This window comes from Castor canadensis, chromosome X (genome assembly GCF_047511655.1).
Source record: "Castor canadensis chromosome X, mCasCan1.hap1v2, whole genome shotgun sequence".
Taxonomy (NCBI): Eukaryota; Metazoa; Chordata; class Mammalia; order Rodentia; family Castoridae; genus Castor; species Castor canadensis.
In genome coordinates, this window is record NC_133405.1 from 784952 (window position 1) to 810801 (window position 25850).

At 39.5% G+C, this 25850-nt stretch overlaps 1 protein-coding gene across 3 annotated transcripts in view; it reads left to right on the forward strand.

Moving 5' to 3' along the window:
* The first annotated feature begins 2079 nt into the window (after positions 1-2079).
* Positions 2080-25850, forward strand: part of Gab3 (GRB2 associated binding protein 3) — a 65726-nt gene continuing 41955 nt past the window's right edge. For all 3 annotated transcript variants that reach the window (XM_020167775.2, XM_074062621.1, XM_074062620.1), the window contains exon 1: positions 2080-2239. In XM_020167775.2, coding sequence (XP_020023364.2) covers positions 2168-2239 — 72 coding nt within the window. In that variant the 5' untranslated portion in view covers positions 2080-2167. The remainder of the gene's footprint in view (positions 2240-25850) is intronic.

Below are 25850 nucleotides of genomic sequence, written 5' to 3' on the forward strand. Positions count from 1 at the left end.
ACCTAGCCATTTAGCATTTTTTTAATGCCACTAAAACAAAAGGCAAACCATGGGTCCTACTGAACTGGCTGAAATGATTTCTAGTGATTATCAAGTGGAAAGAGGGTTGCTTTAAAACAATGGAGTCAGGGAGACGGTCTTGAATCCAAGGGATCCTATTCACTAAGCAAAAAATTCTGACCAGTTGAAGTCCTGGCTGAAGAGCAAAGGGAGGGTAATGGAGGAAGAAGTTATATATGGCAATTTTAATCTTATGACCAGTCACAGAAAGAAGAATTGTAGCCTCTCTCCCTCCCTCCTTCTGTCTCCTTCTCTCCCTTTCTTTCCTGTCTGTCTCTCTTTCTTTTTCCCTTTTCTCTCCTCTCTCTCTCCCTCTCTCCCCCACGTGTGAAATTTTTCATTTTTTTCTTTTGTCTATATTTGTTGTATATATGTCAAATAAAAGTTGACATATTGTTTCTGAACTAGGAGAGAAATAACTATCCTATAGAGGTGGCTATAATGACTGAACCTTTGGTATTTTGTTTTGGGGGATTTTTTTTAGTTAGTAGGAGGGATAGTAGCATTTTTTGTGTGTGTGAATGTTGAGTAGTTATGGGTGTGTTCTGTGTGTCTCAACTTCCATTTCACCTCCTTTATATTTGGAGAAGTGGGAAAGCTAAGCAAAGATTAATATTCTTTTGAACCTAGATTTCTGGATGTGAATTAGGTTCGGCTAATGACATAGGCTGGTGTGAGATTTGGAAAGTGAGAGGAGGTGGACAGTTGCAATGGTGGTAAGAGTGAAGTGGGTTCTGAGATGTGAGTGTTGGCAGCAGCTGGAGTCTAGTCTTGTGCCAGAAAGTTTCCCAAGTCTGCTTTTCACTCTGATAAGCGTGTGTGCCTTGAAGCCTGAAGTCTACTGTCATCCCCTGATTGCATTTGTCCTGCATGGTCGATAATTTTGTTGAGTATCTAAGTAAAATTAATCCCTTCCTTCTTGAAATACCTAGAGTGGATTCCTTTTTGTCAATTGAACCCTAATTATAGAATGACATGAGCCCTGGAACCAAAAGCAGTCATCTGTCCTGGAAATTTTGGGTGCATGGTAGTGGGGTGAGAAGTCTCTTTGTAGATTATTTGTTTTGTTCAAGTGTCACTTCCAAGTAAGAGGTATCACACCAGGGGAACAGACCGCTGTAGATCAGGGAGACAGCCACAAGCTGCGACACATCACATAGACGGTGCCCACGTTAGGGATGTTTTTTAGTTTTTAAGTATGTTCACAAATTGCAGAGGTTGGTGCTTTGGGGAGGGGGGCTTTTGAAACCGAAAACTTGGGCTGTTGGATGGATTATCTCGTAGGTGTGTGGCTCTGCACAAGTGCCATTATTATCTTGTTTGGTATTTTAGAAGCCTGTGAAATTGAGATGATAATAAAGACCATTGGTCAGGGTGTGTGTGCAGATGCAACGAGGTAATGCGTGTGATGCACTGAGGAGAGTAAGTCCCACTGTGTTTGCTTGTAAACATTGTGCTACTCCAGCACAGTGAGCCTGGAAGTCATTTTTAAAGCCTCAGAGTTAAAGGGGCTGCAAATAGCACTACTTTTGAATTTGGATCATGAAACAGTTGTGCCAGCAGAGCTTATTACTGAACACAATGATCTTTGGAGGAGGAGCATAAAAAATACAGTGCTCTGCAAACAATGAAGTGGAACAGGGAAGTCAAAGAGGAGTCTTTCTTTTCTTCCTCCCTGAACTATATATGGCAGATGTGGGTCATGGGTTTCGGCTCTCATGGCCCAGAGGCCAGGAGAGCAGCCCTTGTTGACGTGGCTGATCAGGGATGGGGATGAAGGCAGCAGGTTCCAAGCCTTGCTCGGGTTAGGTCGCAGAGCTCCTTCCGTGTGCGCTGTCTCGCGGCTCGGACTTGGCTAACAGAACAGCCCTGTGGGCCCCGGGGTGGCAGAGCGCTTCCTCGAAGGGGCTTCCCCAGCGTCGCGGCTTGCTCTTCCCGCCTTGGAGGGCGGGGAGCAGGGCGCGGGTCCCTTCCCAGGGGGTCGCAGCAGCAGCTCGGGGCGGCGCTAGACGGGCGCTGGGCCCGCCCCGCAGGCATCCCTGGCCAGACTTCCTCCTGCCGCAGGCGGCCAGCCCAGCTGGAGGAAGCAGCGGCGGCGGCGGCCACGATGAGCGCGGGCGACGCCGTGTGCACCGGCTGGCTCGTCAAGTCGCCCCCCGAGAGGAAGCTGCAGCGCTACGTGAGTAGGGGCGCCGCCGCATCCCGGGCTTCGTGTCCTCGGGTCCCCGCCCGCGGGGTGGGTTCGCCGTGGCCGCGCCAAACCGAGCCGCTCCCTGCGCCGGGGCTGCAGGCGAGGCCGATGGACGAAAAGCGAAATCGCACGTCGAGCCAGTGTCGCCGCTATGCCTGGCAGCGGGCCGGGACCCTTTGGTCGTCGCCCGCCAGGCTCAGCGGTGGAACACCGCCCCTGACCGTGGCACAGGGAGGCGGATTGGGGCCGAAAGCCCAGGCTCCAGTCTGGGTGCTGAGGCAGCTAGGGGGACATCTCGAAAGAGTGTCCCTGTCGTGGACTGAGTTCTGTTGCCCAGCGAGGGGACAGGGCAAGGGGAAGGGAAGCGAACGCGAAGAGGAAACTCGCCTGGGACAGGAGGCAGGGAAGCTCCTGGGCTCCCCTTGGACTGTAGGGAACGCTGTCCTGTAACTATCGTCGGACACTCCTGCGTGGAGCCTTCTCCACCGCGCGATTCTTTCCCCAACGCGTTGCTTCTCAGCGTTTTCTTTATGCTGACCCCGCGCTTTTCTAGTCCGGCAGGAACCACTGGCTTTTACTATTATGAAATAAGGGACGCTGGGAAGAGCACATCTTCCTACACATCTATTACTTCTTTAGATAGGCTGCAGACAGATGAAAAGTTTGTTATCTCCACCGTTCACAGCATAAGATCTCAAAAACCATTCTGCTTAAAGCCCTAATTGCTACTGACCATTCTGCAGCCATTAGGAAAAACTACTTCAGTCCCCAGGGAGTTGCATATAAATAGAGATCTGGACTTCTTGCCTTTTTTTTTTTAAGACTGGGAAGAACTTGATGGGTCCATCTTATTCCTAATTCCTCTGTCACTCCACAGCATACAATCCTACCCCTGTCTGCACTTCTCTTGTCTACTGCTCCCAAACTGCTGCCCCTGCTTTGGCAAACTCTCACCAGCTTCCCGCCCCCCCCCCCACATTTCAGAGCACATGTGTTCAGGTTGAGAACGTGTGATTATAAGAAGATGGTCATAACGTATACATACTTGTAGACTTTGCAACAGGAGCTTTTCATGGAGCAGTTACTCAGGGTCCCTTTCTCTATTTACTAAGGACTACACAGCATCTCACTCTTGGGGGGCTTTTGAAACTTTTATTGCTTGTACTCCTGAACAGCATTTTAGAAGAAGGTTGTTCTACTTACCACATATGTATCAGACATGTGTAAATAGGAATATTTCTTTACTTAACTGCAAGTGTGTCCCACGTCATTCTTTTTGAGTCAGTTCATAACATCAAGACCCCGTATCTCTCAGCTTTTGCATCATCCAGCTGCTTCCCTAACCGTGCAGCTGCTTTGAACACTCATTTATATTCAAAGGAGTCAGGTGAGATTTTTGTCACACAGTGGTATTTGCACAGACATCAATGTGTGAGTTTCCTTGCTGCTCTTTGGAAATAGAGACATTTAAAGAAAGAGCTGAGGATTTGGCTCAAGTGGTAGAGCACCTGCCTAGCAAATACAAGGCCCTGAGTTCAAATCCCAACACTGCAGGAAAAAAAGAGACATTTAAAGGATCATTGTACATTTTTAGAGTGGCACTAACTTTCCAGTAGATGATTTCGAAAGATGGTAAACCTGGGGAGCAAAATTTTTGGACAAATTTAGTCGCAGTCTTGGTCTGTATTATGTTCTAGGTAGACTGGCTTGGGAAAGTTAATTAATGTTTCATCATTTTGGGAAGGCTTAGGTATGTAGACCTGCTGTCATATGTGGTTTGTTCTTTTTGAGTGGAATGGGACTGGGGAATGTGTGGAGGCATGTGACGATGGAGAACCCAGATGCCATCTCCAGCATTCCAAGACATAAATCTTGACATTTTAGTACATGCTTGGGAATTTTTTTCTAAGAGCATTACAATCTTAAGAGTCTGTGCTTTTTTTTTTTTTTTTTTTTCTGTCCCTGGAACATATCTCAAAAAGTCCGTTTTCTCTCATCATTGAAGTCTGTAGGAATCCTTTTTCCTCTAGGTGGCGATCATGTGTCACTTTAACGGGGTCCTGCTGGGCCGTTATACACAGCCCTCTTTAATTCAACTTCTGTGAGGAGTTGAATTAAACTGGGCACCAACTCTGAACTAGTTCCCATGTTTTGTGCTAGGAAGACAGAGAAAGAAGACTTGATTTCAGTTCTCAAGAAAGAAATGAGAACACGTTCAACACAGTAACATAACAAGCTACTTAATGATACAACCAGGACAATAACCCAGTTCTTTGTGTTGGCAGGCCATCAATGTTTGCTGTCACAATGAAAGCACAGTCTGTTTTTAGGCAAACCTTTCAGTACATTGTATTTCATCTACTAGATTCCATCAGTCAAGGCAATCAGAAAGTTACTTTTAATCACTGCTCTTTTCAAGATAGTTGAGTTTTTTCTTTAGAATTGTTTCACAAGTAATGTAGAAATTTATTCTTACTGTAAAAATTCAAACAGTACAAAACTGAATAGAATGAAAAGTTCTCCCCACAGTCTACCCTCCCCTTTGCACTCCTTCTTATTCATCAGGCATAACAGCTATTAGCAGTGTGGTGTCAGTCTGGAAAATTTTCTAGAAAATATGTAGTTTGTAGTAGATTGTGTTGTGTTAATTGTCCTGAAGTTTGCCTTTTTCACAATTCCGGACATCTTTCCATCTTGGTACATATACCTTTATTTTGATGAAACAGACTACATAATACAGAAATAGGCCTAATAACTATTGCAAATTGATTCTTTTACAAAGTTACAAAAACATTATCAATGGAGTAAAGACAGTTTTACCCAATAAATGGCATACTAATGTGCTTTTTTCTGTTTTTAGTCTGTCCCTATAGTGACATACTGATTCATTTTTAAATGTTTGACCAGCTTTGAACTCCTAGGGTAAACTTCACTTGGTTGCCTAATATTCCTTATAATAGATGTATCATAATTTAACAGTTCCTCTATTGATGAACATTTGGTTACTTCTGTTTTCTCAGTTTTAAAGAATGCTAAAGTAATACTAATAGTAAAATTATGACAGTTCACATTTGTTGAACGTTTATATGTGCCAGGAAGTGTGCTAAGGAGTTGACCTGTATTAAATCAATTTTTGTCTGTGGATACAAATTCTTTGTTGAATATGTAATTTGGAAATATTTTCTAGCAGTCTATAGTTTGTCTCTTCATTCTCTATAATATCTTTTTCAGAACTAAGATTTTTAAGTTTGTATGAAATTCAGATTATCAGTTTTTGTCAATCATGCTTGCATTGTGAAATCTAAGAACTCTTTACCTAACCTATGATCTGTAGCATTTTCTCCTTTAGATTTTCCTAAACATTTTATAATTTTACATTGTATATCAATGATCCATTTTGAGTTAATTTTGTAAAAGTTCTGGGGGTTGTGTCACGATTCACTTTCATACATACAGTCAATTTGCCAAATTTTTTAGGCCTCTTTCTGGATTCTCTAGTCTGTTCCATTGACCTATTTGCTCATCTTTATGCCAGTATCATGCTGCTTGATGGCCATTTAGAGTAATTCTTAAAATCAGATGGTTTTAGCTCTCCAGCTTTGTTTTTTCTTTTTTAGAGTTGTTTTGGCCATTCTTTGTCCTTTTCTTTGCCTTCTTTCCTGTTTTGTTTTTTTTTCAGTACTGGGGTTTGAACTCAGGGCTGTGTGCTTGCTAGGCAGGTGCTCTCCTACTTGAGCTATTCCACCAGCTTCCTTTGCTTTTCTATATCAGTTTTAGAATTAGTTTGTCAATTGGTTTTATTGACCTTGTACCCTGCAGCCTTACTAAAGTTACTACTTCCAGTAACTTTGTAGTTGGAACCTGCAGTATGATAAACATTGCATAGGAATGATGAGAGAAGACATCCTTCACTATTTGTTGATCTTAGAGGTGACAGTATGCAGTTTTTCAGCTCCTAGGTATGTTAGCTATGGATTTTTGTAGGTGCCTTTTACCAAATTGAGGAAATTACTGTGTATTACTAGTTTCCCAAGACTTTAAATAATGAATTGGATTTTGTCAAATGCTTTTCCTACATCTGTAAAATAGTACTGTGTCTTTTCTTTCTTAGTCTAGTCTAATGGTGACATACTGATTAATTTATGAATGTTGAGCCAGTGTTTAACTCATGGGACAAACTTCACTAGGTTGTGATGTATTGCTATTTTCAAGTTTTGCTATATTTGCTTGCTAATATTTTGCTGAGGATATTTGTGTCTTCATTCATGGGGGATATGGATTTCAGTTTTCTTTTTTTTTACTGTCTTTGTTCAGTTTTGATATTAGCATAATTATGGTTTCATAAAATGAAAAGGGAAGTGCTCCTCCTCTTGTATTTTCTAAAAGACAGTTTGGTATTCCTTCTTCCTTAAATGTTTGGTAGAATTCCCCATTGAAACCATCTGGGAAGGGCTATTTTGTGGCAAAGTTATTTATCATGAATTCCAGTTCTTTAGTGGATACAGGGGCATTTATGAATGACCTTCAGTAGTTTGTGTCTCTCAAGGACACAAGCTACTTTATTTCAGTTGAGTACTTGAATTTATTGGCATTAAGTTAGTCATGATATTCCTTTATTATCCTTTCCCCTTATCAGGATTTGCATTCACTGTACTGTAATTTATGTCACCTGTTTTTTTATGCCGATCACTGTGGTTTTATCAGTTTTTCTGATATTTTCTCAGGCTTTGCTTTCATTCATTTCTATTACTTTTTTTCTGCTATTGATTTTATTGATTTATCTTTTTAATTTTTTTCCTTCCTTATGATACTTTGGACTTAATTTTATCCATATTTATTTATTTTCTTTTTAAATATTTTATTATTTTTTATTTTATTGAGTCTTGAAATTTGGCTACAAGGCTCCAGACCTAGGGAAGCAGTGTCTGGGGGACTCAGGACTCATGGATCAAGGTAGAGTTTCAGGGCTGATTGCCATGCTCCCACCCACACAGCTCCACTGTGTGCTCATTGGATGTTGCAACTTGAGATGCGCAGCTGGCCTTTCTCTCTTCCTTCTTGATAGGAGTGGATGCCATCTTCCTGGGAAGAAACCAGTCTCCTTCCCATAGACCCTATCCCACCACCATTCCTGGAGTCCAGGTTTCATTGAGACCTTCAGATGAAACATCGTCTAAGTTCTCTCGCTCAAATAAAAAAAAGGGGTTGTTTCCTTGTACTTTTGAGGGTACAATAATCCCCTCCCTAATTTCACCCAGAAAGACTTTTCTTCCTATTCCTTTACAAAGCTTAAAATAGACTTGCTACCCCAATCTGACACATGAAAATTTGGGCAACGGGCCCTCTTCTGGGTCATAGAGGATGGGGAGGAAGGTTGACAGCAGGGGAGAACCCAGGTTGTGCTGCTCCCATTGCTATAGAAATCTTAAAATTTGTGAAGGTTCTTCTGTCCTACTGTTAGGAGATTAGAGGTTCTAGAACCAAAGGCAAAAGGCATTTTCCTAGCATGCTCCATTTGCTCCTTCTTCATCCCCTCCAGGCTCCTCACTGGGGGTAGTGACTCCAGCACTAGGAGACTACTGAGTAGTCTGGGAAATAATAGGGTGGAATCTGTCATCTAATCCTTCCACCACTAGGGGCCCCTTGAAGCAAAAAGCAACCCTGCTACGGATTGCTTTTCACCTTCTCTAGCTGCTACTTCCCAGCCTAAAGCCAGCTAGAGAAAAATCTGTCTAGTTTCTTGAGGCGGAAACTTAATTACTGATATGAGCTCTTTCTTACTTTCTAATATAAAACAGAATTATAAATATCTTAAAATACTACAATTTCTATCTAAGCACTCTTTTAAGTGCATCACACAAAACTGGATGTGTTCCCCTTTCATTTTCACTCATTTCAAATTATTTAACTGAAAGCTAGGCATGGTGGTTCACGCCTATAATCCTACCTACTTGGGAAGCTGAGATTGGGAGGATCACAGTTCAAGGCCAGCCTGGGCAAATAGTTCTTGAGACCTCATCTCAACCAATGACTGGATATGATGGTGTACATCTATCTTCCCAAGCCAAATGGGAAGCTGAGATTAGGAGGATCACAATTCCAGGCCAGCTCAGGCAAAAAAGTTTATGAGACCTCATCTTGATGGAGAAAAGATGGGCACAGTGGTATGTACCTGTCATCCCAGCTACATGGGAAGCATAAAATATGAGGATTGAGGTTAACATCAGTTTGGACAAAAAGTGAGATCCTGTCTCCAAAGTAACCAGAGCAAAAAGGGCTAGAGGTGTAACTCAAGCAGTGTCTGTGAAGTGAAAAGCCCTGCATTCAAATCCCACTTGTGCCAAAAAAGAAATCAATTTCCAAGATTTTGTTTTTGACCCAAGAATTGCGTAGAAGTTTCTTGTTTAATTTCCAAGTATTCAGAGATTTTTTATATATCTTAAATTCCATTATGGTAGAAGAATAAGCCATCTAAAATGTATATAATTTATATAAGCAGTATATAATTTATATTCAGAACTTGTTACATTTGTGTTATGGTCAACATAGTTTCACTTGGTGAATATTACATGTGTATTTACAAAAATGAGTCTTCTTTCAGTGAGTGCAATTTCCTATAAATGTTAATTAGGTCAGGTTGATTAATAACATGTTCAGTTTTCCATATCCTCACTGATTTTTCTGTCAACTTTTACTATAAGTTGTTAAGAGAGGAGCTGGAAAGTTTCCATATGTAATTGTGAATTTTTTCCAGTTTCTGCATTTCTCTCTCCAGTTCATTTTTAAAGTGTTTACATTTCCTTCTGATTTCTTCAGTGACCCATTGATCATCTAAAAGTGTATATTTTCTATAGTTTCTCTCACTACTGATTTCTATTTTTATTCCACTCTAATCTGATAAAGTTGCAAGGAATTATTTCAAATTTTTGTATTTATTAAGAAACTTCCATGGGATGCTGAGAAAGAATGTGTATTACACAGCTGTTGGATGGAATATTCTGTAGATCTGTGTTAAATTCATTTGTATATGGTATGGTTTAACTATGAAGTTTTTTTGTTGATTTTTTTGGTCTGGATGATCTACCTATTGGTGAAAATGGGGTATTGCACCAATGTTCAGTGCATTTATATATATATATAATTGTTATACCTTGTAGATGGATTATTTCCTTTAGTAATATGTACTGACATTCTTATCACTTCTGGCTGATTTCGTCCTGAGGTCTGCTTTGTCAGATATGAATATAGGTACTCCTGGTTGCTTTTGGATTCCATTTGCTTATGATATCCTTTTCCCAGCCTTTTACTTTCAGTCTCTGTGTCTTTATCAGTGAGGTGAGTTTCTTGCAGACAGCAAGCAGTTGCATCTTGTTATTTTGTTTTGTGGTTTTTTTTCCCCCTTCGGTTCTGGTGTTTGAACTCAAGGCCTCCCACTTGCTAGGCAGGCTTTCTACCACTTGAGCCCCTCCACCAGCCCTTGCATGTTGTTTTTGAAGTCCATTCAGATAGCCTGTATCTTTTAATTGCAGAGTTCAGAACTATTGGCATTTAGGGTTATTATTTTTAATAATATGTACTAATTTTTCCCCTCTTCATCTTAGAGGTTTGCTGGTTATTGAGATAATAATGTTTGATCTTTCCTAATTCTCGTTTCTTTCTTTTTTTTTTTGGCACTGTGCTTTGAACTCAGAGCCTTATGCTTGTTAGGCAAGTGCTCTTATCACTTGAGCCACTCCACCAGCCCTTTTTTGTGATTTATTTTGACATAAGGTCTTGTGAACTGTTTGCCTGGGCTGGCTTTGAACCATGATCCTCCTGATCTCTGTCTCCTGAATAACTAGAATTATAAGTGTGGGCCACTGACACCCAGCTCTCATTTCTTTATGTATTCTAATAGTGAGATTTATTTTTTCCTGAGCTCGCATGATTGTTTATATCTTTCTTCTTTTTCTGTGTATAGTTTTAATTCACGTATCGTCTTTTTTGGTGGGGGTTTGAACTCAAGGCCTTGTGCTTACCAGGCAGGCAATCTACCACTTGAACCACACCTCAGCCCTCTTTAAGTATCTTCTGCAATGTTGGCTTAGTGTTCATGAGTTGTTTTAGTTAATGTTTATCATGGAAGGTCTTTATTTCTCCTTCAATTTTAAAGGAAAACTTTGCTGAGAAAAAAAAAAGGAATCTTTCTTTGTTAAATTTGTCACCCAAGTTGCTAAATTTTTTGCCCAAGTCCTGAGTTGACTTTTGTGCTTTGTCTGTTTGATCTCTTGAGGGCCTATCAGAAAGGAGAAAGAAACTACCATCATATATATAGAAATACAATAAGAAATTAAATGCAACCACTATACCACCAATAACCATTGAAAAGAAAGTGGCAAAAAATGAGTTCCCTGCTGCCTAAACTTCTCAGTATGTCTGTGTCCAACCCTTCCTCCTCTGCATGGCCTGCTCCCACTCATACACTGTGGCAGGGTGTCCTCAGTTTCCTTTACTTGTTCCTTGTTTTCAGGTTCCCGTGGTAGCTCAGTCTCAAACAACAGGTCCTTTCTCAAGATCAGGTGTGTGGCTATATCTCTCTGAGATATGAGGAGCAATGCCATGGATCTCTTCTCCATTAGTGGCTTGCAAGAAATGTGGGTTTCTCCTGTAGGTAGGACTGCCAGTGTGCTATCACCAGGGCTGCTTGGCCAATCTTGTGGTTGCAGCTTCTGGTTCCCCTTCCTTTGGTTGAAGCTGTGGATTCTATTTCCTACACATTATATTTCTGTTTCCCCATGCTCTTTTAGATGTCTTCTCACATCTTTTTTTATTAGTGTATATTTCTTGATTCATAATGGTCTTCTTCTCTTCTCCTCCCTGATGTTTTTCATTCATGGGAGTCACACAGAGAAGACTTCTAATCTACCTATGAATATCCTGGCACTGGCAAATCAAAGTGTGGCAGAGCTATGGTACAGCCACTTGGGGCCTCTGATATATCTCAACTTTTCTCTGATGTTTAGTATCATTGTGTCCTTTTATTCAATGTTCTGATGGACTTTCTCAGATCAAGCTTTCACCTCATCAATTTAGTCTTCAGTTGTAAACATTCTACTGCTCAGCCCATTGGTTAGTAGTCATGTTTTCAATTTCTAAAAATTGTTTCCTTTTCACATCCACCTTCCCATATTTTCTGGACATCTCATTATCTTGTGAGAATTTCCTTCAGCTTATTTAGTATATACTGGCTTCCTCCCTCCCATCCATATAGATATTTAGGGGAATAGGTTTCTAAAAAGAGAGAACAGCAAGTGCAAAGCCCCTGAGGCAAGAAGAGTATATTTGCCACATTCAAGGAAGAACATTTTTAAGTTGATTTTTTGTTCTCCAGTCACTTATGATTCTTGGTTATCTGTTCATGTTTGTGTTTCATGATCTTGATCAATGGTTCTCAATGATAATGGAATTTTTCTCCAGGCAGGTTAGCCATATTTGGCAAAATATAAAAATAAAAAGTAAAACTACAAGACCCTTAAATTTGCATTTCACTTATACTAAGACTTTTTAGTATTAGTGAGGGCATATATATGTACTCTTCCGAATGGTGGGCATTTGGTAATGTGTAGAGATATTTTTATTCCCTAACAACAAAGAATTCAGCCTGAAATGTCAGTAGTGACAAGTGTGAGAAATTCTGTTCTATATTGAACAGTGAAATTTTTCACCTTAAATGAGAACCCTGGTAACAAATATCTGTTTTAATTACAGTGGCCTATTTCTGGTTATGGTGAAGAGGGAGGTCAGGGACCTGGGTTGTATGAACTGTTAGCTTGTTTCTTGGGTTGTGAGTCTCTCAGCAAGTGGAAGCCTCTATACTTAGGATCACCCCCTGGGAGCTGTCTTCCACAAGTCCCCAGGTAGGGGCTTGACTCTCTTTGGAAATCATATCACTTGGGTGCTTTGTGATCTGAGCTCTCTGATCAGCTCAGGAAGTTTAACACTGTGTGCTTTATCTAGCTTTTCTTTTCAGGTGGGAGGGAATTTCTGTGCAACTTTTTACATCCTAGGTGTTTCCAGCCTTCTGCTAATATAAAAACACTGTAGTGAATGTCTTTGTGCGTTCATCTTTGTGTCATGTCCAATGATGTTTGTAAAATGAATCTTAGAATGCTGAGTCAAACGCGTATGAATGTAAAATGCCAATAGATGTCATATTATTGTCTTAAGTGACTACCAATTTTCAGTCTCAGCAATAGTCCATGATAGTGCTTGTCCCCTATTCCAGCCTCAAATATAATGTATTATTATTATTATATTTTTGCAGAGTTGATGGATAGCAATATCTTGTTTTAATTAAATTTCTGTATGAGTGAGGTTGAGGATCTTTTCTTTATGCGACAGCCATTTGTAGTTCTGTTTTTAGAAAATGATCTTACATTTGACCTAAATTCTTAAATAGTTCCTTGGGTCTGTTTGGGGAAATTTTGCTGATATTCCTATACATTATTATACTTTTATTCAGTTTTAAAATTGCTGTTGGGTAGGTAATATATTCATGTTTCAACGTTTAAAAAATTTTAAATATGGATTGAGAAATTTCATCTCAACCTCTGTCTTCATCCACCCTCAGCCTTCAAGCAACCATTCTATTAGTTTTTCTCTTCATCCTTCTAGTATCTGTCTCTCTCATACATACATATATATATGTATATATAATATACATATTCAAGCACATATGTATATAGTTTCTTATTCTTCTTTTTCTTACAAAATGGTAGCTTACTCTATACACCGTTCTATACCTTAGTCTGTTTCTTTAAAAATGTATCCCAGAATCTTTTCCATGTCAGTGACCAGGGATCATTTCTGACAGCTGTAGAATATTGTGTTGTGTGGCTATATTGCAGTTCATTCAACCAGTTTCCTATTTTGGACTGGGGTGGTTTCTACTCTTGATATTAAAACTAGTCCACAATGAATAACATTGTATGTTCAACATTTTCTGTTGCCAAACTTTGAGATTTTTACCATGTGATATGTGAGAAGTGGTATTTCTGGGTAATTTTAATGCAATTCTTTTAGTTAGAGGGAGGTTGAACATTTCTTTACATGTTTATTGACTGTGACCTGTGTGCTTTATCAATTGTCTTTTCAGTCTCAGTTTCCATGAGAAAGGAATAGTTATGCATAGATTTTCCCAATTTTTCATTTTGACTTTGCTTAAGTTTTTTTGCATATGCACGTGTGCCAAAAATTGTGCCTTATAAAAATTGTCAATATTTTCTCTTGTAGCTTCTAGATTTTAAGTCATATTAGGAAGTCTTTTCCACTCTGTGGTTACAAGGGAATTTGCTTATGCTTTCTTCTAGTGCTTTACTTTTTTTGGTTTTCTTAGATCCATGATCCACTTGGAGTTTTTCTTGCTGCAGGTATAAAGGATGGATCCAATTTGATTTTTTCTGAACACCTGTACAGTTGTCATAACATTACTTATTAAAATGTTCATCTCCACAAGTTGTTTTCATACTAGCTTTATACATGTCATATTAAATTTATGCCTAGTGTTTTTTAGCTTTGCTATTTATAATTGGGACTTTTCCTCCATTATATATTAACTGGTTGTTGTTTGGATATATAAGTCTATTGGTTGTGTCTTCACCTGAGTTCCTTAGAAAACAGATCTTTAGCCAAAGTTTAGTTACCAATGCATTGTTGAGATGGTAATCCCAGTGCACAAAGAAGAAAGAAAATACTGAGTTGACCACAGCTTTATAAAGAAACACAACCAATTGTTAGGTCATGTAGTGTGTATATTGAACAGGTTCTATAGTACTATTGTCCCTCAAACTGGTCTTTTGCAGCAAGGAAGGAAGATAAATTTATATGGCAGTTCATTTATGGCTCTTTTTCTTACTGTCTCTCTGAGCAGCCATTGGGTCCATATTCTGTGGCATGGTGTCTTACCTGAATGTAGAAGTCATGGAAGGAGTAAAGTTTTTGAGGGTTTTGTTGGAATATTCCTGGGCATAGGAGCTTCTGTAGCTTCTATAGTGACAGAGGTCATAAAAGTTATGCCAGAGCCCAGTGTTTACTCCAGAAAGGCCCAGCGTTTACTCCAGAAAGGCCAAACTAGCTAAGATAGGAGGAACTACCAGCAGAGGTCATTGCTCTCCATTGATGGAGCAGTCAAGGTCCAAATGCTAGATTGGGACATATTCACTTGGGGTGCATAAAATTGGGTCCAATATGATTTCCGCATATTAATATTCTATCCTCTTACTTTGGAATCCACTCACTGTTTGAAATATTCAGTTAATTATTTGGGGTTTCCCAAGTATACGATCATGTCATCTGAAATAGAGCTAGTTTCACTACTTTTTTCAATTGTTATGTATTTTTTCTCTTGTCCATTTGTGTTGGTTAACACCCCAGTGTGAAACAGTAGTGTTGATAATAGGCTATCTTATTTTGATCTGGGTGGTAGGTACTAAGGTTTGAACTCAGGGTTTTACACTTGCTAGGCAGGCACTCTAACACTTGAGTCACTCCTCTAGCCCTTTTTGTGTTGGGTATTTTCAAGATAGGGTCTCAAGAACTATTTTCCCAAGCTGGCTTCAAGCCTCGGACCTCATGATCTCTGCCTACAATTACAGGTGTAAGCCACTGGCACCCAGCTTATCTTATTTTGATTTTAACTTTTATAGGTATATGTCATCAATGTTTTCTGACTTGGGGCTAAGAGAAGATATATTATTTCATATTAGTGAAGCATTTTACTGATTCCTGCATTCCTATTTTTAATAAAAATTATCACTTAATTTTATTAATTGTTTAGTATCTCTAGAGATGATTGCCTAATTTTAAAGCAATGAATTCTATGGATAAATGATGTAATATTGACCCATCTTTACATTTTTGTAATAAATCTTCTTTGGTCAGAGTATTTTTATTGTGTTGTTGGATTACTCCTGCTAACATTTTATATTGGATCCTTACATTAATATTCATAAATGAGATTGGTCTTTGGCTCAGGTTTCTATAAACAGTTAGCAGATTTTGTCATAAATTTATATTTGGCTTATATAAAATTTTGCAAATTTACCATATTCTAGAATATTTTAAGTACAGTTAGAATTTTAAAATTTAGCAGAATTTCTCTCTAAAACTGCACTAGTGCTTTTTTGTGTGTTTAAATCTTAGTCAACTTTATTTTTTTATGGAAATTAATTTGTTTAGTTTCTCTCTCCCTAAGTAATTTTTTTTGTAAACTATATCTTCCTGGAAAAGTATTCATATCATCCTGGTTATCAATTTTTCTACATATAATTTTACAAAATCATTCCTACAATTGTTATTTTGTTTTACTTTTTCCAGATGAATTTCTTCCTTGTCATTGTAATTTCATGCTCTGTTCCCTCCTCCATGAATTAGGTTTTCTGGTGGTTTTTCTATTTTATTGAGTTTTATTTTTGCACTGACAGATTTTCATTTATTAACTACTTATACTCTTTAATGTTTAAGCTCCTTAACTTTCCCTCTTATATTTCCTTCCCTCTACTTCAACGTGTTTTAGAGATGAGGAGCTTTGCACTGACCTGACAGTCAGTACTGTTCAGGGTTTCAATTTGCAAGCAAGCTGACCCTGACTGGCTTAACCAGAAAAAGTGCTTATCAAAATGATATTGAGTAGCTCACAGAAATGTTGAGAGGGCTGGAGAACCAGCTTTGAGGTTATACAGCCAGGAAAAAACACCCAAAACCACAAGTCAGAACTAGTGCTGGTGAGAAATCTACTGCCACTACTGCCTACTTGTTGCTTCCCTCTTGTGCCAAAGGGAGTGGGACTGAGTGATGATACTGTCTCTAAGTCTATGAATTAAATTGTAAATTTCACTATCCCCAACACATCCTAGTTATATTAAGCAGTAGTGGAAAGAAAAAGGAACAAATAGATGGCTATTCCAGTCCTTGATTCATGTTCCCCCTTTGCTCAGCCAATAAATACCTCAGCTGGTCAGGGTTATTTACCAAGTGAGGTGACCTAAACCTTCAATCCTAAGAAGTCTGACTCCTTGGTAGTCCAGGAGTTTTAGGGGTTGGGAGATTAGGGTACTCAGAATCATCCAAATACCCCTGAATGTCCCCATTCCAGTCTTGGGCCCTCAGGCTTTCTTAAGCATGCTCTCAGTTTCACATATAAAGTGGTGCAGTATTGAACTCTGAGGTTTGGTTTTGGGCTATGTCAGTCTGTGGCTGTTAGATATATGATTCTTTTAGAACTGTCATAGAAAGTCCAGTTTTTGTTGTTTATATATAATTTGTTTATTTTTATCAGCATACATTAACAGTACAAGTGACATTTCATTGTGCAAGTCCAGTCTTTTGACCTTGCTTTGAGCCAAGAACTTAGATCTTTGAGCTTGTAATCCTTTTTCTTTGTAAATAAATGGTTGACTTAGAGTTCCAGGTGCCTCATAGTCTAATTATTATCTTGAGATAGTGACTGGGATCCCACTCCTCTCTAAAGAAGCCCTTATCTTCATTTGGCACACCATTTCAGATAAGTACTTGATTATTTCATTTGGCAGCTAAAAACTGCTGTGGGATCTGCAAAAGCAAGCTTGAATTTAAACTGTCAGGAAAGAGTATCACAGTCTGTACCCTCGCTGAAGGGGAAACTGGAAAAGAAAGTATCCATCATTTTTTTTGTTTCTATAATTAGAGTTTGTCTGTTTTCTTCCAGAAACTCAGAAGGCAAGGAACTCTCCAAATACAGAAAAAGGTGTGGGTTTTGGATGGCCAAAACAAAGGACAATGTTGCTACACAGATGGCCACTTAGCATCTGGAAGTCAGGTTGATTGAGATGATATTGGAAGGTGTCCTTTTTTTCTACTCTTTTTTTCATGGGCAAGATGCCTTAGTCCAGGGTATTAATAATGCAGCAAAAAGGAAAATATAAGAATGGCTTAGAGAAATGATCAATGGGACTTGTTGATTACTCAATTATAAGGTATGTGAGAGAGGCAGAGATCAAGATTTTTGAATTTAGCAGGAGTAGGGACATTGAGAAGTGAGATTAGCCCTAGATGAATTACAGCAACCTTAAAACTAGGCACTCTTTTGACCAGGTATTTGTTACATGAATACTTCCAGTGATGAGAAAATAGTTATGTAATGGTACTTCCCAAATGTATGGTTCTGATTGTGAGAAATTGATCCTAATGTTTCCTGTTTAGAATATACAGGACATATTTAATTCTTTTTCAATTTGAAAGCCCTGCAACCATCCGCTCTAAATATCCACAGTTTATTTCTTAAGATAGAACAGGGCTTTGACTTACCTCACTGTCCTGCCTGTCTCCTCTGAACTGGTACCAGTGCTGAGTAAACTCCCTCAGATGTAGACTGTTCAGGGATAGGCAGAGCAGGACAATCACTCCTCATCTGGATTCTGTGCTTCTGAGAAGGCAGCTGCAGATTCCATTAGCTTTGTTCTGGCAGCTACGCCATATCGTTGACTCACAATGAGCTTCCTGTCAAGTGAACTTAGTTTTCCTCTGTGCTTTTGCTAACCTATCTATTCTCCAGTCTGCTCTTGGCTACTGGTGCATTATTTAAGAAAGGGAACAATACCTTACATTATTACTGTTAAATTTCATGCTCTATTTTTTTTATATTGCTCTTTTCATCAGTCTGTCAAGATCTTTTTGGACACTGACTATGTCACATTGGCACTGTGAGAAAAGACCTAGTTTGGGGGCAAACCAGTGAGGGTACACTGTCAGAGCATACTGAGTTTGAAGTAACTGTGGAACAGGCAACAATGACTTGGGCAAATTTTTCTGGAACACAAGGGAATGACCCAGACCCAAAATGTCACTTGGGTACAGTTAGTTGAAATCACGGGAGTGGAGATGATCCAAGGAAAGTATGATGAGTAAGAAGGAAAAGGATCTATGACAGAATTTTATCACTGGAACAAAAAGACCAAATGGGAGAAAGCCACCTTTCTTTGCAAAGCTCTGACTGTCCAAAATGGGGATTCCCTACCCTGTCTGGTGAAGCTGATTACCAATATTAGCAGTTTAGGAAGAACTTAGTGGTGAGGATAGTGAGAAATGTGGCAGTGATAAAGAGAGGTGAGATGGTAGTTCAAAGTCAAAGACAGCAAAAGCAAAGGGGAGGGGGGCATTTTATTCATAGTAACTAGAAAGCCAGTGACATGGGTGACCAGACCTAGGACTGATAGGGAAAGAAATTCAGCCAAGTCATGAGCAGAAATAAAAAAGACACAATTTCCAAAGTGACAGCTGCACCTTCAGGGCCTCAATCATGAGTGAGCTCTGCTCTTAGGTATTTGTGAGACTAAGGATAATGGGAAAATCTTTTGAAAAGCCTCTCCACAGTTTTTTCTCAGAATCAAAGCACCCATGTGTTCAGAACTTAGAGCATGAGTATAGAGATGAGGCAGGGACCTGGTTTCTCTGCAAACCAAGTGCTTTGGGGAAAACTCTCTGAAAGGCATTATAAGTAGTTGATAAAGGTGAACAATTCATATTTTACTACTTGTACTACACAAAGATATTGGAGATGTGCTCCTCTTCCCCGACCTGAGCTGTGCTTTCACTTCCAACAGCTGTCACCTGCAGTTCCCATTTCAGGGTGCTAGAGACCTTTTTTGTTTGTACTCGAGAGAGCCGAAAGTGCCTGGGAATTTGCATATCTTACCCCTTAATTTGGAAAAGAAATAGATAATATTTTAAGAGTAGTGGGAGACCAGGTCAGGGGCTACTGAAGTGATATAGGTGACGGAAGGTGATGGTTCCCACCAGAGAGGGGGTATATTCTGAAGGTAGAGCCAGCAGCATTCTGGAAAGATATATTATGAACAGTCTGTGCAGAATTTTTTTTGAGAATTTGCCTTTATTTGAGAATTACCAGTTTTACTCTTCATTTCTGTCATACTTGTAAATGGAGTATGAAAAATGGAACTCAAGGGATCATTATGAATGAAAGCACTGATGTTTCCAAGGTATAAGAGTAGACTAGGGTAGGGGTGTGTGTGTGTGTGTGTGTGTTTTGCTTATTTATGCCATAATATCTTTTGCCCTTTTTTCTAGTAGGTCATTTATATTTACCAGTGTTTCATAGAAGTTCTTTATGAGTTTTATTTACTAGCTATACAACTCACTACATAATGACCATCTCAACTTTGCTCATGGGGTCTCTTATTTTGTATTTTTTGTAAGCAAGTTCCTTTATAGTTTTGTTTTTAATTTCATTATCATATTATTGTTGTACTGGGGGTACATTGTGACATTTACAAAAGTGCTTACAATATCCTTTATAGTTTTGTCATTTGTTTAGCATCTCACAATTATGTTAATGTAATAATTAAATGTAAATGATTGAAAGAAAATATTTTTACAGTCTTGGAGTGGGGAAAGTCGCCAAATGTGTGTGTGGGGTTTCCCCCCACTTCAGTCAGGCTGGGCGGACCTGAGGCATGCTGGGAAGCCTTGGCTGGGGTGGCTCCGGATCTGCTGTCCATAGCTAAGGGCGGGTGTTGGAGTGGAAACAGGGATCAAAGTTGGTTTCCTTCCCTTGTGTAGCACCCCCTCAGTTTAATTGTCTGTCTCCATTTCTGGGCTGTTAGCCTGTGAGCAAAGGGACTGTGGTGGACTTGCTCAGTGCCATCATCTTCCCAGGGCCTGGAGTGGGCAACATTTAAATCAGGGCTCCTTTTCTTGTGGGCTGTGCCCAGTGCCTTGAAAACACACAGTCTTGCTGCCAAATAAAGCCTCATAAGAACACCCCACTGACCTGCAAAGAATGTGGGCAAAACACATCCTCTCTCTTGGACCCTGGACTTCCCTCTGTTACAACAGCTATCATGATGTATATAGTGATTATTTGTTTCACTTATTCATATCTATCGCCTCAATATTTAACAGTCTTTCACTATCGACTTTCTATCCAAGTTATTTAGCTTATTTTGTCTTCTCTGCAAATAAGAATTTTACCTTGCTTCATGCCAACATAAAGCTCTTGCTATTACTTACTAAATGGCAGCAGCAACAAAATGACAGCAATGCTACTTTCTTGTCCCCCTTTTTCTGTAGTTATTTCAGTTCATTACCACCAGATCATAACTTCCTATTTCACAACAAGAGAGTCTGTTATGTTGCGGCTTTTCAGTACTGACAAGAAATCAGTGGTTTGGGGTCTTTGGCTATGAGAACAGGGTGACTACAAATTAAATTGGGGTTTAAATAGTAATTTAACCCTCTCAAATTTTCACACCAAATGAGAATTTTAACATCTCTTTGCCAAAAAAGTTATACGTGAAAGTATTAGCCCCTAAAATGCTATCTTGATGAACATTATAAATACAAAAGAGATGAACATTAGTGTCACATATTACCTCCAAGACAGATACCTGGCTCAGAAAGTTTTTCTCTTTGAGTTGTTTTGAACTATAAAGAACAGATAATCCCATTGCCTTGAAACTATTTAAGCCGAGAAAGATGAAATTTCTTCAATTTATTGTATGACGTTACTATGACCTTAATACCAACTTGGATAAGGAGATTACAGTATGGAAAAGAAAACTGTAGATCAACCTTACTTAATATAGATATGAGAAGTTAATTCTAGATGTGTTATATTTAAATTGTACAGAAAATGAAATAATATAATCTTTATAAGAGAATGTTGTTAAATCTCAGTCTGATCTTGAGATGGAGAAAATTTTTCTAAACATGATAGTGGTGGAAGAAAAACTATAAATGAAGAAATTGAGATTTCCACTATATAAAAATAAAACTTTTGCCTTGTGCTGGTGGCTCACACCTATAATCCTGGTTACTTGGGTGGCTGAGATCAGCAGGATTGTGGAGCAAGGGCAGCCCAGGCAACTAGTTCTTGAGACCCCATCTCCAAAATAACCAGAGCAAAATGGACTGGAAGTGTGCCTTAAGCAATAGAATGCCTCTTTTGAGTGCCTGCTTTGTAAGTGTTAAGCCCTGAGTTCAAATCCCAAGCCCAACAAAAACAAAAAATAAAACTTTTGTTCATTTACTTATTTATTTGTTCAGTCCTTCAACATGTATTTAGTGAGTATCTCCTATACTCTGAGTGCTTTTTTGGTTTACAATATGAATGTATACACTCTGGTTTCTTTCAAACTTATATGATACATGATAAAGTGTGAAAGTTTTTTCATCTTATCTGACAAGCAGAGAGTTCAACTCTGTGAGTAATCCTTACCAATTAGGATATGATCCACATCACAACTGAAAAGTGGGCAAAGTACATGAACAGCAGTTTACAGAGTGTCTACTAAAGGACATGACACATAGGAAATAGTATCCAACCTCTTTAGACATTAGACAAATACAAATTTAAACAAGATACTTTTTTGTTTGGCCTATGTGACTGTTAGAGCTTAAAAAGAAGGTTTTGAGAAAAACAGCAGAAAGTAATAGAGATTTCTGAGCAGATGTTGCATAACTCCCCTCCAACCAACTCATGGAAAGACTTTAGATTAGATTAGCTACACGTCTTGTCTTCCTCTTCCGGTACCTGGGGATAAATCGGCAGGCAGATGCCCTCTAGGATCTTAGCTTAGCCCATGCTGAGACAGGAGCTTACGTAAACAGTGGTGCCTTGTGTTCTCCTGGACACAGAAGTTTCTATTGATTCATGGTTATGTGTTGGCCAGAGGCTTGGAGGTACTTTTGGAAACTTTCTCCAGCCAAAGGAATACTTAGAGCTGATGAACCACCCTGTAAAAATCCTTTGGCAGCCCTAGCTAACTACTAATTTCCCACTGACCATGGGGTTCTGGGACCCCTTTCAGGATGGCCCACACTGTCCTTGTCATCTCTTTTCTTCCTTTCTCCCTCAGGTGCTGAGGCAAATATATAACACTTAGGTATTTCAAGTGTAGACTTTTAACCCTCAGTCCAGGTTGATTCAGCTTATTCCTTTTTTCCTAGGGATCTCAGTTCCTCTTGGGTGCCTCATTCATGATCTCACTCTTCTAGCCTGCTAAGAGCATTGACCCAATCAGTGGATGACAGCTTTTCACCATGGCACACAATGTGTTAAGAAATAGATGATCTGAGTTCAAAGCCATCTCTGCCACGTAGTATTAGCTTGTGCCCTTAAGAAAATTGTTTAACTTCTCTGCACCTCAGTTTCTGCATATGTATACAATGGTATAACAAGAGTATGTACCCCACGTGGGGTCCATGTGGGAATCAAATGATGTGATTTAATCCACCTGAAGCACTTAAGACTGGTGAGCTTAGCTTTGTTGTCACTTTCTCTGTATTGTACCTTCTTTGAATCTTCATTCAGAATTGATTACCCCCTTTGTGTTTCCATTGCACTTTAGACTCTTAATCTATGACAGATTTTACTAGAATTTAAAATAAGTGTTTATTCCTGAGTTGGTTTTAGCTCATGTTCCAACCCACATTTTACATCCTGATGCCAGTACCTAATATATCTATCAGTGACCCAGGTTGTAACACCTGCAAATTTGTTTAGTTGCTCTTAATAACCTCGAAGATTCTGCCACACAAGGGAAAATAAGAAACTAGCCCGCATATTCACTGGCACTTTGGTTGACAATACATGAGGAAGATCAAGCTCACGTCATGTAGTGTGGCTGTGCTTGAACACAGCCCTCTTGACTCACTTTATCTCTACTGAACATTTCTCCTCAGGATTCTTTCTCCCAAGGACCATCATGCTGCAGAGATACAGAACTTTTCTGCCTCTGTTGACAAGCCATGGAAGTAGATCCTGTGGGCCAGGTCATCTCTAGCACAATCACAGGAAGTTATTCCATGCCTGGGACTAGTCCCAACTCTATCTGACAGGGAGCAGAAGGTTGCAGGCCATCAGGCTGAAGGGTCAACAGAAATCCCAGGGCTACTGGCACTGAGCCAGGATAGAGAGGCGCAATATAACCTGCTCCTGGAAATCCCCTCCCCCGCCCAGTCCTAGTGTCCCATGGCCTTTTTGGTCCCCCTTGGCAAGGAAGTAGAGTAAAGCTCAGCAGAAAATAGATTAACCAGAATTCTGATTTTTCGATGATTTTAACCTTTTGCAGCTCATAAATATACCCCAAACTTCCTGAGTGCATTCAAGGTGCAAGCACTGGAAAGAGAATAGGACCTTGGCTTAAAGGAGCAAGTCTTGGGAAGTTACTGAAAACCTCCAAGTTGTTGCCAAACGCTTTCTTTCATTTCATGTTCTGGGACCACATCCAAGATTCTTGGAGGCCTTACAAATGGCAGTGAGTAATTGAGTAGTTAGGTTTCCTAAACACTAACCAGCATTTACTAAGTGTATGTCATTAGCAACACAAGAACAAGAGAAACACAGTAGGGGGAACTTGTTCATAATCAGAGGAACAAGGGTGAGGAAGGATGTAAAGAGAAATGAAAAGTCACTAAATCAGACAAAAGTAAGTCCTATTCCTCTTTTCTTTTTCCCTCTGTCTTCTGGAGTCCAAAGAAGAATGTATGTGAGGGGATAGAAATATTCTACTTTGGGATGTACAGCTAAATCTGGGGAAATAGCTCAATAGTTCCATGTGATAGAACAGTCTTTGCTGAAAGTGCTCTAACACGTGACTTTGGTGATAACTTGCTTTGTCACTCCATTTTTCTCCAAATACTTCCTAGAAAACTGAAGAGTATGCATGAGCCACCAGGAAAACCTGCCTGGCAAATTTTAAGCTGTCTTTAAAGTTCACCAACCAACTTGAATGAAATGTACTTTTTTCTTATTGCACTTCTGTTTTCTCGCTTTCATTTCAATTCATTTGAAACAATGTTCCTCAACACTGAAAATTCATTTGCCTTGTTCCAAAGGAACTCTGAGTTCTAGATAACGTGTTACATGATAACATTATCTGCCAATTGCAAACCAGAAGCCTGTGGTTCAACCTGGACCTCTTCCTCTCCCTCGTGGGCCACATGCAGCTGGTGAACCAGTCTTATCAATTGTACTTCCAACTTGTCTGTTCCATCTGGCCACCACCACCTCTCTAACTTCATCCTCTGTCACGCCAAACCTCCTGGTGGTTATGAACCCATTTGTGTGGTATATAGCATGATGGTACTTTGCTCAACACATCCCTGGGATGCTAACAGTGGCCCACAGAGCACATTGAGTAAACACATTTTCACTAGAGCATTGAGTCCACTTCCACTTAAAGCAATTGTAGATGTTTGGGGGTTGAAATCAAGTAATCTTATTTTATACTCTTTACTTTTCCTATCTTGTATAGGTTTCTTTTTCCTCTACTTTTAAATACTCTTTTGGATTGAGTATCATCTTTTTTAAAATTTGTAATTTTGAAATCATTAGGTCCATGCAAAGATGTAAAGAAACATCTAGCAGGCTTGTGGGAGTGTTCTGTGGTTTCCTCAGTGTTAGTATCTTACACAGTCTCACAACCAGCAAATGACATTGATATCATCCAAGAGTTACTGTATGTATCACCTATTACATGTGTACTTATGTATGCATGTATGCATGTGAGTAGCTCTGTGCAATTTCGTTACTGGTGTAGATTCATGTTAGCTACCACTGAAAGCATTTTACAGAACCATGCCATCACAAGAATTCCTCACATTGCTTTCTTATAGCCAAACCCACTTCACTCAGTCATTTGGTCAACAGTAACACGTTGAAGATGTATTATGTGCCAAGACTGTTAAAAAAAAACTGGAGGTATATTTGGGACTAGGACAGGTGATATTCCTCCCATCACAAAGCATAGTTTTTGTCAGCACAGGCTAAAGTTACAGGGAGAGTTGGAGATCAGTTGATGTTCTTTGACTGTACATTGATTTCTGTGGTTCTTATATTCTGCCTGTAACTCTAAATACTCCCAAACTAGTTCTACCTCCAACTTCATATGTAATAGTGAAAAATCCTATATCAGGCCAAAGCATATGCTACTTGAAAGAAAACTTTTTGCAAGTGGTCTGGGTAGGTTAGTTTTTTCTTTTTCTTTTTCTTCTTCTTCTCCTTCTCCCTCTCCCGCTCCCCCTCCTTCTCCTCCTCCTCCTTCTTCTTCTTCTTTTCTTCCAATACTGGAGTTTGAACTCAGGGCCTTATGCTTGCTAGTCAGGCATGCTACCACTTGAGCCACTTCACCAGCCCTTTTTTGTGTTGGATATTTTGGAAATAAGGTCTCATGAACTATTTGCCTGGGCTGGCTTTGAACCACGATCCTCCTGATCTCTGCCTCCTGAGTAGCTAGGATTACAAAAGTGAGCCACTGGTGCCCAGCTCAGGTAGGTTCTTGAGCAACATTGTTTTCTTCTTGTACTCTAAGCTGAGGCATCTCCTATAGGTTTGTCAATAAGGTTACTGAAAAGTAGCTCAAAAGGAGACCAGAATAATCAGAATATGAACACCAAAATCCTGGAGTTCTATTACGCCCTTGGCCAGGACAGTGTGGAGTACATCCACGGGTCAGGAAGGGACAAGGCCAACATTATTCTTTAGTCAGGTTAAGTAAAAACGTGCCTAAATAAATAACAGTAGCATTGAAGGATCAAAGCCTAGAGCTCCAAATGCAGATAGTCA